The 16,024-nt window shown below is 46.2% G+C and overlaps 1 protein-coding gene across 6 annotated transcripts in view; it reads left to right on the forward strand.

Moving 5' to 3' along the window:
• Positions 1 to 14,975, forward strand: part of GARNL3 (GTPase activating Rap/RanGAP domain like 3) — a 109,618-nt gene extending 94,643 nt beyond the window's left edge. For all 6 annotated transcript variants that reach the window (XM_081179961.1, XM_081179966.1, XM_081179963.1 and 3 more), the window contains 6 exons: positions 753 to 860; positions 2,040 to 2,158; positions 2,681 to 2,816; positions 5,224 to 5,433; positions 6,298 to 6,409; positions 7,822 to 14,975. In XM_081179961.1, coding sequence (XP_081036087.1) covers positions 753 to 860; positions 2,040 to 2,158; positions 2,681 to 2,816; positions 5,224 to 5,433; positions 6,298 to 6,409; positions 7,822 to 7,975 — 839 coding nt within the window. In that variant the 3' untranslated portion in view covers positions 7,976 to 14,975. The remainder of the gene's footprint in view (positions 1 to 752; positions 861 to 2,039; positions 2,159 to 2,680; positions 2,817 to 5,223; positions 5,434 to 6,297; positions 6,410 to 7,821) is intronic.
• Positions 14,976 to 16,024: the final 1,049 nt, after the last annotated feature.

A 16,024-nucleotide genomic window follows, 5' to 3' on the forward strand; every position in this document is an offset into this window, starting at 1 on the left:
AACCTGGACGAGCAAAAGCCCTCGCACATGTGGGCAAAGCAGAAGAGCAAGGAGAAAGCAAGTGCCAAACTTCCATTTCATAGAACTGTAGAGTTGAAAGGGAGCCTCCTGGTATGTTACGGGCTGTGCAATGCAGGGTGCAGCAGCAGCATCTCTGGCAGATGGGCCATCCAGCCTCTGCTTAAAATACCTCCAGCAAGGGAGAGCCTACCACCTCCTGCTCGGGCAGACTCTTCCACAGTGAAACAGCTGTTACCTTTAGGAAGATTCTCCTTACATTTAGCCAAAATCTGCTTTCCTGCCATTTCTGTCTTCTATGCAGTGCTTTTTTTTCTGGGAGTACACAGGGGTACGCTACCCCTAAACATTTTGAGAATCTAAGTTTTGCCTCATTGAGGGGCAGTATTTCAATATGAGTAGGAAAATGAGAGTACCCCTAAATGTTTTTTAAGGAAAAACAAGCACTGCTTCTATGTATTTGAAAACAGCTCTCCTCTCTCCGATGTTGAAGGTTGCCAATTCCACTGGTGACTACCTGTGGCTTTGGCATTGACCAGATGCTTCAGCATAGAGTAGCTGAGGCCTTTCCCAGCGAAATGGAGAAAGCGTCACTCCTTCTAATTTCTGTGTTCCTGGCTGTTGTCACAGGAGCAGGGCCAGTAACATTGCTTGGCTGCCTTGTTTTTCTACATTTAGTGTCAAGGTCTATGTTTCTTTATTTGCTTGAAGTTAACAGGGGTCTCTTGTTACAGATGTCTGCTATTACCGCAAAGTGTGCCCCTTCAATGGGGGCTCGCCTTTGGTCCAGCCATCAGCATCTGACTTCCACTTCAGCTGGAACCAGGTTCCTTATGCCATTGGTAAGAAGAACCAATTGCCTCCCCCTTTCCAATAAGTCTCTGCTGCTGTGTGAAGCCATTGTAATGTGGAGGGACAGCCTCTATGGGCAGGCAGAGGGAGGGAGGAGGACAATGCGGTGGCAGGAAAAGAGAAAAGGGGGTGGTAGTCAGCAAGGAGTGCGGCCCTAAACAGAAAAAGGTTGTCCATCCTTAAAAGGTAAAGGGACCCCTGACCGTTAGGTCCAGTCGTGACCAACTCTGGGGTTGCGGCGCTCATCTCGCTTTACTGGCCAAGGGAGCCGGAGTACAGCTTCTGGGTCATGTGGCCAGCATGACCAGGCCACTTCTGGCAAACAAGAGCAGCGCACGGAAACACTGTTTACCTTCCCACCGGAGTGGTACCTATTTATCTACTTGCACTTTGACGTGCTTTCGAACTGCTAGGTGGGCAGGAGCAGGGACCGAGCAACAGGAGCTCACCCCGCCGTGGGGATTCGAACCGCCAACCTTCTAATCGGCAAGTCCTAGGCTCTGTGGTTTAACCCTCAGCATCACCCGCGCCCATCCTTAGCCTGCCTTAATTGTTTTGATCACATTATGCCCCTGTGTAACACAGAGACACCCATCAGTTTCCTGTCTGCTCCTGGATCCAGTACATAAATGCCTCCTCCTGACTTCAGAGCCTGCCATTGCCCTGACCTGTCTCTCCTCCCTTATATCCCTGCCCTTTGCTCCACTACCCTCAACTGTCCAAAGCTCTCTTGCTCCACCTTTTCCTCTCTTTCTGCTACTTCTTCTGCCTGAAGCACCTGCACAATACCTTCCTCTCTCCCTACAAATCTCTCTGTCCTCAAAACCCACATTTTCTGGGAAGCCTTTGGCACAACCCCATCAGCTTCACCCCCTCCTAAAAACAGAGCTTTAGTATGTGCAACTGAGCAGACCTGAAGAGTCTTCTTCCCCTCTCCATTGCCTCTGTCTTCCTCCCCTTAGTTAAATTTTAGGGGCAGGAATCTGTTTTTGATGTTGTTGGACTTTGATGGTGCTATGTAAGTCAGTAATAACATGGTAAAGGCTTATTGTAGATCAGGAAAACTTCAGAGCTTCATGATGCTTAGGACTGACAACATGTGCAGAGAAGCCCATCATATACCATGTTGCATTTATTTCTTCATTAAATGCTTTTGTCTCCTCCTACAGTTTGCGCTTTCCCCTATATTTTGGCCTTCACCACCGATTCCATTGAGATCAGATTAGTGGTGAATGGGAACCTCGTCCACACAGCTGTGGTCCCTGCGCTTGAGCTGGTGGCATCAAGGGTAAGGCAGTGAGATAAGAAATCTGGTTTCCTGTGCGAAATTCCCCTTCTTCTAGACATGCTTCTTCTAGCACTACAAAGGCAGAACCATAGAATTGTAGAGTTGGAAGGGACCCTGTGTTTCATATTAAGACTGCATCATTTAACCCATAAGCCCACTAAACAAGCGGGACATGCAACAAAACTTTGCTGTGTGATATTCCTGTTCAAGCTGCCGGCCAGCTGGCCATGCTCTTTTCCATGATATTCCATTCCCACTTCCACTCACTTTTCTGGGTTTTCTCCCTAACTGCCAGACAGCATTCTGTGCTCACTGAGTATCCTCTGTCCCCACTGACCTATTTTGCCCTCATTGCTGCCCAAGGTATCCCTCCCTGGACAAACATTTTGGTACCTATACAAACCTTGGGGTTTCCTTTTTGTTGGTGCCATTGGAGATGTTTGTGGGCACACGGGTACCACAGTGACAACCCATAGCTTCAGATAAGTCCACTTTGCTAACACAGCCTCTTTCTCCTTCCAGTCGGATATCTACTTCAGAGCCGTAACGGCAGTGAGCGAGCCATCCAACGGCAGTTCCAAGGAGACTAATTCACCTACTACCCCTCAGACACCATCAGTCAATGAAATCCCTGTTTTCTCTCCTTCCGCAGCAGAAGGTAAGGAAGGGGCTGAGGCCAACTGAGAATTAGTTGCTTCTGTAGTATGTTCAGCTAAAGCAGTGGTTCTCAACCTGTGGGTCCCCAGATGTTGTTGAACTACAACTCTCATCATCCCTGAGCTCTGGCCTTGCTAGCTAGGGGTGATGGGAGTTGTAGTTCAACAACATCTGGGGACCCACAGGTTGAAAAAGGCTGAGCTAAAGCATCAGTCTTCAAACTTTTTGGGCTTGAAACTGTCCTTTTATCCCAAATCTGCACAATGTCGGACTTAGGGAGATAGGAAGGCATATTTTTCCATTCTGTGTTCATTGCATGCAGTGCTGCTTCTGTTCCACTGCTGTCATCTTCCACCTAAACTGGAGTTATTTGCCTTGCTATCATCTGCGGTGAAATTAACTGATTTGTGTGATTCACCAATTAAATGTGTAAAATGTTGTGGTTTTTTAGCTAAGCCAATTCAGATGCATAGATGTTACATGTTTTATTTCTTTTGTTTTATTTCTTTTTAGCTATTGCTGTTTTTAACCATATTGTAAATACCTATTTTTTAAACTAGTTTTTAAATGGATAATCTTAATGTTTTATTTTAAATTTTTGCAAACTGCTTAGAGGTTTTGCTTTGTTTTGCATTCAAGTGGTATATAAATTTTGTTAAATAAATAAATAAATCTGGCAGAAGAGTGCTAACTTCATATAAAATCGTTTGGTCTTTTTAAGGGAGTATAGGATCAGTTGAAGAAGGATTAGGTGAATTAAGAAAAATGAAATGTGGATCTAATTAATGGAGTCATTTGTTTTACTTATAGGTTATAGAAAACAGTGAACACTATAAAGGAAAAAATAGTGTTATATATGATAGTAGATCAAATATTACGTTACATAGAAGGGTTTAATTTATGTTTATGCTTCAGTCAATATTACTTATGTAATGCAGTGTGGTAAGGAAAAAAATAACAAATTAGATAAATAATAAAAATAATAAATCAATAAGGCACACCTGGAGGATGTGGACTATTTAAACCCCTTCCAGTCGGGTTTTAGGCTCCACCATGCGACTGAAACTGCCTTGGACATGCTGGTTGATGGTCTCTGGTGGCCTAGGGACAGAGATGAAAGCTGTTTCCTGGTTCTGCTGGATCTCTCAGCAGCTTTTGATACTGTCAACCACAGTATCCTCCAGGGCCAACTAGGAGGGCTGGGGGCAATGGTTTCGCTCCTTCCTCCTAGATTGTGTCTAGAAAGTAGTGGTGGGGGATTAATGTTCAAACCCCATGGCACTCACTTGTGGGGTGCCCCAGGGCTCCAAACTCTCCCCCATTCTTTTTAACATCTATATGAAACCGCTGGGTTTGGGCTGGGTGTTCACCAGTAAGCGAATTATACCCAGCTCTATCTTTCTTTTAATTCAGAACCAGTGAAGGCAGTGAACATCCTGTATGGGTGTCTGTAGGCGGTTGGGGGGAGGGGTAGATGGCAGTCAACAGATTGAGGTTGAATCCCGACAAAACAGAAGTACTGTTTCTGGGGGACAGGGGGCGGGCAGGTGGGGGGACTCCCTGGTCCTGAATGGAGTAACTGTGACCCCTAAAGGACTCACAGCTGTCCATGGAGGCACAAGCCAAGGGCACCAGTGTCCAGGGCAGCTGTCTACCAGCTGCATCTAGTACACCAGCTTGGACCCTACCTGCCTGCAGACTGTCTTGCCAGAGTGGTACATGCTCTGGTTATCTCCCGCTTGGACTACTGCAATGTGCTGTATGTGGAGCTACCTTTGAAGGTGATTCAGAAACTACAATTAATCCAGAATGCGGCTGCCAGACTGGTTACTGGGAGCTGCCACCGGGACCATATAACACTGATCCTAAAAGATCTGCATTGGCTCCCAGTACATTTCCTAGCACAATTCAAAGTTTTGTTGCTGGCCTTTAAATCCCTAAATAGCTTTGGTCCTGTATACTTGAAGTAGCGTCTCCGCCCCCATCGTTCAGCCCGGACACTGAGATCCTTCTCCGAGGGCCTTCTGGCGGTTCCCTCATTGTGAGAAGTGAGGTTACAGGGAACCAGAGCACACGGGTATGGCCTTCTCGGTAGTCGCACCCTCCCTTGGAACACCCTCCCACCAGATGGCAAGGAAACAAACAATTATCTGACTTTTGGAAGACACCTGAAGGCATCCCAAATAGGGAAGTTTTTAATGTGCAATGTTTTACTGTGGTTTTATAATTTGCTGGAAGCCACCCAGAGTGGCTGGGGCAACCCAGTCAGATGAGCAGCATATAAATAATAAATGATTGTTATTATTATAAGGAGGGTAAAAGAGTTTTTTTGTGGACCGCCAACTCACCCGCAATCCTGCTTATAGTCAACTCCTGCTCCACGACCCTCCTCCTCCTTGTCACTTCAGGTGAAGCTCTGTGCAAAAACATCTACAAGATCCCCCTGAGCAACCTGGTCGGCAGGAGCATCGAACGCCCACTCAAGTCCCCCCTGGTCCCCAAAGTCATCACCACCCCGACGTCGGCCAGCAGCGCCTCCATCCCTGTCGCTCCTTCCCTCTCTTTGTCGCGCATAGAGATCAAAGAAATCGCAACCCGGACACGCAAAGAATTACTTGGTAAAGTAATAGGGCCATCCAGGGGCCTAGGCAGCAAGGGATCCTGGCGGCAGCACTGCCAGGCACATTGAGATATTTGGATGTAGCCATGATCTATGTTGGGTGAAAATGCAACACCCTGGTGCTGGAGTTCATTGTATTAGGAACATTGCTTGCCCCCTTTCCTCCTGCTTTCTTACTATTTAAGCATGAAGTCAAGATGCTATTGACTGACACTGCAGGTACTGATCCCTCACTCAGGCTCGCTTGAATCTCTTGACTGTGGCATGGGCTAGTCTGCTTGTCTGTTCAGGGGCTTGCAGATTTCAGCAGAATATGGTAGCCAAGCCCTCCCCAAGCCCTGTGGTTGTCAGGAATCTGACCTCAAACTGTGTGCCCCTGCATTGTGAGATCAAGGACAATCTGCTCCTTTTTGGTGGGGATTGTTGCTCTGCCACCCTTCCAGCTCCAAATTTGGAGCTTGTGATTTGTAACTAAGTTGCCAAGGCACTTAAAGAGCCTTAGACCCCTTGGCACCCCAAATGGCGAATCCCAGCCTCTCTCGCCAGCTTGGATCTGGAGAGGAGGGCAGTGATCTCCCCTGTCATTGACCAGCAAAGCTCAGCACTATGGCAGTGGTCCAAGCTGGAGAGGAAAGCCAAGAGACTTCTCATCACCCTTTGCCAAAGGCAGCAAAAGGCTCACTACAGTGAGGACAGCAAGACGATTTATAGATTCCCCCGTCTGTTGTTGTATTACACTTACCAGTGATCACCTCGGAGGCCCCTTTGGGGAACAGCCAGGTGGAATTAGTCATTGACAAATGAAACAATTCCATTTCCTTTACTCTGAGAATTCAGAAGCATGCCTTTCTTCTTCATCCAGGTCTTCTAGACGGCCAAGGTCCCAAGTCGGAGGGAGGACAGAAGCAGAAGAAAACCCCCCAGAAACAGTCAGACCCCAAGCCAGGAACAGTACGGTCAACAAGTAGTGACAGGTAACATATAGAAAGGTGCAATTCTTTGAGGGGCAGAAGCAGCACTCTGAACAAGAATCCATATTCTCATTGCATCTGCAGCCCCTAAACTGCCTATTAGGTCAGAATCGTGTTGCATACTCCCAATTGAATGCCTTCCTTTAATTCTTTGTAAAACCTGCCAGCAGCAAGGGGTGGGAGGCTTCTAACCACCACCGCCCCCATCCAAGGTCTTGATCCAAATCACACATAGCTAGAGCTGCATAAAGGAGAACTCTCCAGCTGCTTGAAGCAGTATGCTTGTGGACACAAGTTGCTGGGAATTGTAATTGGTGGAGAGTGCTGTTCTGCTTCTGGTCCCACCTGCAGGCTTCTCATTAGGGCATCTGGTAGGCCATTGTGAGAACAGGATGCTAGACTAGGTGGTCCTTTGGCCTTATTCAGCAGGGCTCTTCTTACCTTACATGTAAGGTACATGTGCTACAAAATGTAGTTAAGACCACCAAGTAAAGGTAAAGGGACCCCTGACCACTAGGTCGTGTCGCGGATGACTCTGGGGTTGTGGCGCTCATCTCACTTCATTGGCAGAGGGAGCCGGCGTACAGCTTCCGGGTCATGACTAAGCCGCTTCTGGTGAACCAGAGCAGCACATGGAAACGCCGTTTACCTTCCTGCTGGAGCGGTACCTATTTATCTACTTGCACTTTGAGGTGCTTTCAAATTGCTAGGTTGGGAGGAGCAGGGACCGAGCAACGGGAGCTCACCCCGTCAGGGGGATTCGAACCGCCGACCTTTTGATCGGCAAGTCCTAGGCTCTGTGGTTTAACCCATGGTGCCACCCGCGTCCCACCAACCAAGAGGATTAGGCAAATTCATGGAGGATAAGCCTATCAATGGCTACTAGCCGCAATGGCTATGTTAGCCCTCCTCTGTCTGAAGCCATAGCCTCCAAAGTGTTGTTATTTGTGGACCTTAAGGTCCTCTGCGGGGCATACCAAGAGAGGTGGTCCCATAGGTTTGTGGGTCCTAGGCCGCACAGGGTGGCCCAACTTTTAATAGCAAGTGGACCATGAGTACTTTAACATGGAACCCATAGGCCACACACTGCCTTGTCGTGGGGGGGCGGGGTGAGCAAGGCCAAAACCTGACACATACCCAGCTGGGAAGGTGCTAATTAGGCTTTGGGATGGAGGCGAGAGCACTCTAGGATCCTGTCAGAGCTGTCATCCTTCCCTGGCTTTGGGAAGGCAACATAAGGGCTGTGGGAGGTGTCAAATGTTGAACTGCCCTGGTCTAGCAAATGGAAGGAGCTGTACATGGTGAGAGAGAATAAACATTTGATCTGCTGTGATCACAGGTTATGGATCTTTTTTGTGGCGGAGGGGAGGGGTGCTTGAATTTTCCTTTCTTGATTTCTGCCTTCCTCTCCACAGGCTCGTTGCATGCTCTTTCGAAAGCACTTCTGAAGAGCGCCACTTCTCCACCAGTTCAGACCCCGACACCACTACACGGGACGAGAGCCCCCAGTCCAGCAGCCTCTTTCAGCTTGGGGCTTCCTTTGACGAAGACATCATTGACTTGAAGTGAAGACAATCTGGACACAGCACTTGCACACCTTCCCTGACCCCGCCCCCACCCCCGTTTGTTATGACTCTCTAAACAGTATAGAAACATCACACTACATTTTCTGATAATTCTGGAGTACAGAATATATACATAGGCAATCAAGATCTACAATGCCCAGTATTTCCAGCTTATTCAGATGGAAAGGGCAGGTGGGACGTAGCATATTTTATTCTCCTTGGTTGAATATTAGGGCACTCACCCCATCACAGGAATCTCAGCTGGTGGAGCAGACGAGTTTTAATCAGTTAATTGATTAAAGCGTATATGACTTAAACATTAGTTTTCAGTTTAAAAAGGCTGTCCACATTTGGGGGAATCAGAGAACTTGTTATAAACTCCACAGTGACACAAAGCTGGGAGATCCTCCTAAACCCCCCGCCAACACATTTTGTAGGAACATAGGGAGCCACTGTATACCAGCCAAACCATTGGTCCATCTAACTCAGTATCGTCTGCACTGAATAGCAGCAACTCTCCAGGGTTTCAGACTATGGTCATCCCAAATCCTACCTGGAGATGCCAGGGATTAGACCTGGAGCCTTCTGCAGGCAAAGCAGATTCTCCACCACTGAGCTAGGGCCCTTCCCTAAGCCAGCAGGCTGTGCTGCAATAGGAACTTTGGCTGGGGGCACAAGTGGCCTCAGAGGAGGACCCATATCTCCTGCAAGAGGAGAGAGGGTGACATTTCCCTTGCTCGGTTTGTTGCAACAACTTTATAAGTGGGAGGGAGATGGCCGAGGAGGGAAAAGCTCCACTCTCTCTTACATTGCTAAAGGACTAGGAATGAGGAAGAGGGAAAGTTGGGTGCTGTACATCCCACTAACCCAAAGCAGGATTTAGCTTCCAGGCTCCCCATCTTCCCAAGCTCCTCTTTTTGCCAAAGAGAAGCTCTGCGCCCTTCCTCTTCTTTCATCATGCTGCCCAGGAAGACTCACAAACAGCATCATTCCTTCATTTCTGAATGGTGCATCCATATGTCACAGGACACACCATCTCAGAATAGGCCTTCCCACCCACCCACCCATGTGAAGGGGATGATCCTTCTATGACCAACTGCAATTTTTAAGACGTACTTAAATTAAAAATTATTAATTTAACAAAAAATAAAATCTATGTTACCTGATTAGAAAGACTTTTTAATCAGTTTAATCTACTGTGATTAAACAGCGGTCCTTATCTCTTCAGACTAGCATAGCAGGCAGCCAGGGAAGGTTGTAGTGTTTTAAGTAACGTCTTAAACCATTAATTTGCCCCAGTTCCTTCCCCGCACTCACTTGGCAATCTGGATACTTTATTTGGAGTAGCTGATGCAGACGTGAATGGCGAAACTCTTCCTCACATTCACAGCAAAAAAAAAAAGGTTGGGATGATCAGACTACAAATAAATTCTGTGCCCTCCAAAAGTATAAATGTTTTGAGTGAGCAGGCAACCCTCATCCTGGTCTCAGGACTATTGGCACATTTGCTGATTAGCTAAAATGATTATCCACAGACACCAGGTAAGAGCTGCATTCCTGGGGTGTGGGGGGTGCATTGAAGAGGAAACACTGCTCTGGGGCATTTACACTCCTCTTGCTTCTGCTGAACAGACTTTGGGGGGCATTTGTATTTCCAAAACCTGCCAAACCTCTTTAACAGGGAAGAGATGTGCATGCTGCATGGGAAGGGAAATCTCTTCTCGCTCTCTCTCTCCCCCCTCCCTCCCTCCCCCCCCTTTCAGAAATCTCAAAGACAACAACCTGTCTTCCCTCTCACATTGCCCTTAGCTGTCCACATACTGCTGTTTTCTGAGAAGAAAATGGAAGTTGGATATGGAAAGCAGGTGCAGCATGGAAAAGACCATTTGATGATAGTTCTCCGTCTGCAGAATAGATGCTCCCGCCACATGGGAGGTGTTGAACCCCAAAGGCCTTTGCTCCCCACTTACCTTCTCTTGATTCATTTCCTTCTTCTTCTTTTTATAAAGTTGCAGACACTGATTTATACAACTTCACACAGATCAACTTAAACTACCTGTCCTGTGAGGGATCCCATCTTGCTTCCATGGGGGGTGAGGGAACGGAGTCTTTCTTATGTATGTATGTATGTATGTATTTATTTTCCTGCTCTTAAAGCAACTGATCAATAAACGAAGCAATACTTTTAATTAACGATGTGCTTAGAAAAAGGACAGAACGGCCTGCCTTTGCCGCAAAGCAGGGCTTTTATGGCATAGCAATAGATGAGAGAGATTTCAGCTTGCCGTGTGATAGAATGGTTAACTTTTCATTTTTAAAGAAAAACAGGTTTATTGCAGGGTATTTTTTTTTTAATGGCAAAGGCATGTGTCTGCTTTGGGACTGGAAGTGGGTGGGTCTGGAAAGGGATCCTAGCAGGGCAGAGGTGTGAAATTCAGCTTGGTTCCTGCTTGCAGTTTTCGAAGTTGCAGCTTCCCTTCTCCTACCTCCTTTGCCCACCAATATTCCATGAGTCCAGCCCCTCTGTCCCCTCTATTACACAATTGCCTTATATTTGCCAGTAGAACAGAGCACTTAATCCATCCTTGGTGAGATGCTTGTAGCAATTAAAACAGTTCAACATTGTGCCCATTAGATACAGGAGCCATGGCATCTACTAAAGGTGACAACATAGCTGTACAGGTTAGCTTGTTGCATGTAGCTGCTCAAGTATGTGCAGAAGCTGCATGACTTAACTTTCCAACTTGATGCAAGTGGACTGAACCCTTAGCAACGGAAAAGCTTGCAGTTGCTGTTCAGGTGAGATGGGGTGGGCGGGATCTCAAGTCTGACAAACTCAGGCTTCCTCTTTGCATAGGGAAAAGGAATGCAATGTCATGTGTGTACACCCCGCCCCCAAGCATCATAGTGCTTTGTGATGTTGCCATCTTGACAGCCAGTTGGCATTGCCAGTAGCAAGTGAGATTGGTCACCTGTCTGAGCCTGATTAACAGGCCTACTGAGTCCCAGATTCAGCTCAATCACTCACAGTGGAAAACTAATGATGGCTTAAGAACTGTGTGAGTGAAGAAGCCACACCTTTTACTCTCTTACCTAGAAGCTCTTAACTTGAGCTGACATGTGGATGACTCCTCCCTCCACACATACATGGGAGGAGAGTTAGGCAGAGCCTTTTCCAGATTTGTAGAATCCCTACCAACAGAAGTGCTGTACATCTGAGTAGTTAGAGCACATAACTTTGCATGCGAAAGCACCCAGCTTTTCTTAAATAAAAACAAAAAGCACCGGGAGGTTTTTGGTGTTGGGGAACCTTTGGCCCTCTAGATGTCTTTGAACTACAGCTCTCATCAGCCCCAGCCAGTGTGACCAGTCGTCAGGGATGATGGGAGTTACAGTCCATCAACAGCTGGAGGGCCAGAAATTCCCACCACCTACCTTAGACCTTGTTGGGCCCTTGATGGAGGAACTGAGACTCTGGCTTGATGCCTCTGCTTAAATGAAATCATTTCCCCCTATTTCCCTCCTTCGCCATTGTAGGCCACATCCTTGTCTCATTTCCAATGAGACATTTTTGTTTGTTTGTTTGTTTGTTTGTTTGTTTGCTCCTGCACAAGAAATTCTAACTTGGGAGTTACACCACATCAAGTAGGTTCATGTCAACATCTAAGCGGCATCATCCCTTTCCAGCACCCTCATTCATCTTCCCACTGGCAATTCTGATCTCTCTAGTGCAAGCCCTGCTTGAAAACGTGCCACAGGGAATGTCCTCACTGCAGAGTGGATTTTATCCCAGCAGCAGCATTTGTTACGGATCAGAGCATGGTAGGAAGGCACTACATCAGGTACGTGTTCCCCTAGGAGGTGGAAGCTCCCTATGAGAAAACTGCTTGGGTGGGGTCAGTGTGTAAGATGTAGGCCAGTCCTATGGGCAGCTGCAACAGCTTGGCACCTAGAAGGCTGTCTTATACCGAACTAGTCCATCGTTCCCTCTAGTTCAGTATTATCTACACTGAATAGCAGCAGTCTATGAGGGTTGCAGGCAATGACATTCCCAGCTGCAGACATTCTTGAGATGCTAGGGTTTGAACTGTGAACATTCTACATACAAAGTGTGTGTTCTAACAACAGAGCTCTAGCCCCTTAAAAGCAAAGTAAGATTCTAGTCCTCATCATTCTGAACAAAGGGCTGAATTAAATAAGAACATCGGAAGCTGCCTTATCCCCAGTCAGCCCATTGGTCTATCTAGCCCACTATTGTCTACACTGACTGGCAGTGGCTTTCAGGAAGGTGTCCTTACCAGGCCTGCCTGGAGATTCCATTGGGGATTCAACCTGTGTGTCAAGCAGATTCTCTACCACTGAGTGATTATGGCCCTTTGAGACTTGGCTTGAAATAGTTTGGCTCGGGGGAGGGGGGATTAAAGCTCCTCCTGCACACCCCACTCCTCTGAGATATTCCATAACTAAACATCTGACATTTCCTTCTTTGTCTTGATGTAGCTGTTTGTTTAGCATCTATTGCTTTTTCATTTGTTTGGTAACTAGGGAGTGCTAATGCTAGAATGTTGCTGATGAATCCTCTTTTTGGCTTTCTGGACCTGTTGATACCTTGCATTTTCTCTTTCCGTGACAATAACTATATAGTTATCTATACGGTACCTGGAGATGGAGACATTTTGGGGGGCACGGCAGCTTTTAATTGGAAGGCCACCAGCCTCCTCTAAACACTGGTCTCAATACAATCAGTGCTTCTCTTCCCACTGCTCCCCCCCAAGAGTCAGTTCTCACAAGGACCTCTCTCCCTCTCTGGTTGCAGCCACTGACTCACAAGGTAGCCTTATGTGAGTGACTGTGCCTCTTAAATGAGTGTTCTGCTATAGGGATGAGGTTGTAAGAACATGTACAACCAGCCTAATGGTAATAATAACTGCAGTGGCATCGTCCCCCGTTTACAGCTTACTTTTGAATAGTAAGCACATTCCCCTTGCCCTTCCTATCAGTTGGGAACATTTGAGAACTGGATTTGTCTCTTTGTTTATCCATTTGTGCTTGAAGTGTTCGATCATGCTTATAGGGCTGAGGGGAGAAGATTAGTCCGCTTGCTGCTGTCACAACAGCCCCTACTTCCAGCTCGCAAGAAGTTCCAGCTGTTCCTAAGGGGGTGTTATATGTGCAGGTCTCCCACATCTGCTCTGTCACCAGCCAGTCCAATAGATCCAATACATCTCATTTTTTCTGACTATATCTTTGTGTTTGCAAAGGCAGCTCTGGAGGACAAAGCCAGCACTCAGGCTTGTTCTCAAACATTACTAGTGCAGATGACCTATACTTTTCTATCCGGTCTTCCTCCGAAAGAGCTGTCTCAAAAAAAAGAGAAAAGGCTGATTACAGTAGGTGCCCAGGTGATGCAACAGCGTTTGCTGCTCCCAGACCATCCACTGTTGCCAAATAAAAAAAGTCTGTGATCTAACAGATCTCAAAGCAAGGAACATCATTTGCCAGAATAGTTGGCAAAGTTTGCCTCTTACAACCCAGTCCTTGTGGCACTAAAGGTCCTTGCCGTGATTGTAGCAATTATCTCTCTCTCTCTCTCTCTCTCTCTCTCTCTCTCTCTCTCTCTCTCACACACACACACACACACACACACACACCCCTACCTTTGCATGTCTGTCCTGTATGTGCCATTTGACACTTGATGAACCCGAAGGTCCACATTTCCTTCCCCCACCACAACCCAGTGGCATTCTTGTGTGTCCAAGTGAGCAGGATTTTATCTTTCTTTTTTTTTAAAAAAAGGGGTGGGTGGGGTGTTACTATTTTCTGCAGGTTTGGACTTCCTAATATTTATTATGTATTTCTCTTGCCAGAAGGAAAGCACTCACAAATGCTAACGTTTGTATAAAACAAATTTGTTGTCTACCCTGGTTGCTTGTCCCCCCCACCCTTCCTTATAAAAAGCCCTCAAGCAGAATCCAGCACAACTCATGGTTGGCGACAAACAGCCTTCTTTGGCAAGGGAACTGACTTCCGAGTAAAGCTGCAGTCGTGGGACCCCCTATCAAGTTGTTGGGGGGCTTCCTTTTTATGATGGGTTTCCTTAACCCCTGCTGTTAGGAGACACTCTTGTGTGTAGGAGGGGTGATTTGCCTGAAATTGGGGGAGTTCGGTGGAGCTTGAGGATTTCATTAGGCTCCCTACTCCTCTATTCTAGCAGTGACTGGGCTTTAGTGCCGAGTCAACCTGTGTAGTCTGTCTGAATTCAGTGAAATTGGGCACATCTGAGGCCTATGCAAGTTTCCTCAGAACTAAGTCTCAGGGGAATCAGGCCTTGTTCCCTGGAAAGTGCGTTTCATGAACCCCGCCTTGCAATAGTCATAGGAAGCTGCCTTGTGCTGGGTCAGACCATTAGGTCTACCTAGCTCAGTAGTGTCTGCATTTACTGGCAGCAGCAGCCCAAGATTCTGGACAGGTTGCCTTCCAAGCACTACCTGGAGATTCCAGGGCTTGAGCCTAGCTCTGACCCTGAGCTACAGCCCTTTCCCATCCTCTGCATGTTTACTTGGAAACAGGTGCAAATGTGTTCCATCAAGCTTAGTCCTTAGGTCATCATCCATAAGGCTGCTGCTTTCGTCGCACCAAACTTTTGCTGGATCCTGTCCCTTGACTGTTATCTAGTGGGGTTTTGTACTTTTCACCGATTATGTACTGTTGGGCTGTGGCTTCCCCTCTTGTGAGTCTCAAAGTTTAAATTACCACCAAGTGTCTTAAACTCGATTGTATTGCCATTGTTTTTAAATGCTAAAGTAATAATGTATTGTTATTATTTTTATTATTGTTTTCCCTCTTTTGTGTTTTCAAATGTAGCCTGTAAAGAAAGAGAATCACAATACAAATATAATGGCAGAAATCTGTTCTAAAAGTTCCATAGACCACAGCTGTAAAATGAACTGTAGGGTTTTTCTTTTCTTTACTTCCTTGATATGTAATAAATATTTATGACATTTGGTCTCTTCTTCTGCCCCCTTGGGGTGCACATTTGTAATAAATGAGACAAACATAAGATAGACAACACCATAGATTGTTATCACTCATGTTGGTCACACTCCTTGACACTGATATTTGGGGGGCGGGGGTGGAGAAAGCAATCTTGTATACACCTGCAAGTCTCATTGAATTGTGTGGGACTTGCATTTGAGGAGACATTCACAGGATCAGGCAGAAAGACTTAAAACATGCACCAGGCATGTGTCTGCTAGGTGTTGCTCACTAACAATGCAAGTTGCACTTCAGCAGCATCTGAAAGGTCAAAAATTCCCCCCACTTGACGGAAGGAAGGAAGGAAGGAAGGAAGGAAGGAAGGAAGGAAGGAAGGCTAGCTTCTTTTGGTATACTGTATATTTTTGGGGGAAATCCTTTGCCATCAAAGATTTCTTACTCAGTAGAAACATCTAAACCTCAAAACCATTTTCTAAAGTGCACCTTAAAAATAAAACCCCAAGCCATCTCTACTCTGTTTTAAAAGAAATGTAAAAAAATAAGCATTATTAAAAAGGCAATTCATAATAAAATACGTAATAACATATTCTGGTTAACAATTTCACTAATGAATTGGTTAGATTGTGCCCAATATTTCAGTTACTAGATACTGGGTGGGAGAAATCCTCCAGTGTGTTTTTTCTACCACAAGCCCACAAAAACGGCACACACATTCCTATACTCCATTCTACACCTTTCAGATTAAGGATGACCCACTCGGTGCAGCAGACCCAAGTGAAAAATGTGTCTAGGAGGAAAATTAAGAATAGATTTGAAAGTAGAAATTGTAATGAATTCTAACTGGGAGAGGGGAATGTGCATGAATCCCCACTCCTGAGCTGGAAGCTCCCCCCCCCCTAAACTCAACATCCTGGAAAACTAGTTGATGAGCAGAAGTTTACGTTCTGGTCAAAAAATGGGACAGTAGACCTCCCTAGTTTGTCCCTCGGTGTTATTTATGGCACTCAATATTAACTGAACATTAATAAAACAAAGATGATTTGCCCAAAGCATCAGA

Source organism: Podarcis bocagei, assembly GCF_964188305.1.
Source record: "Podarcis bocagei genome assembly, chromosome: Z".
Classification (NCBI taxonomy): domain Eukaryota; kingdom Metazoa; phylum Chordata; class Lepidosauria; order Squamata; family Lacertidae; genus Podarcis; species Podarcis bocagei.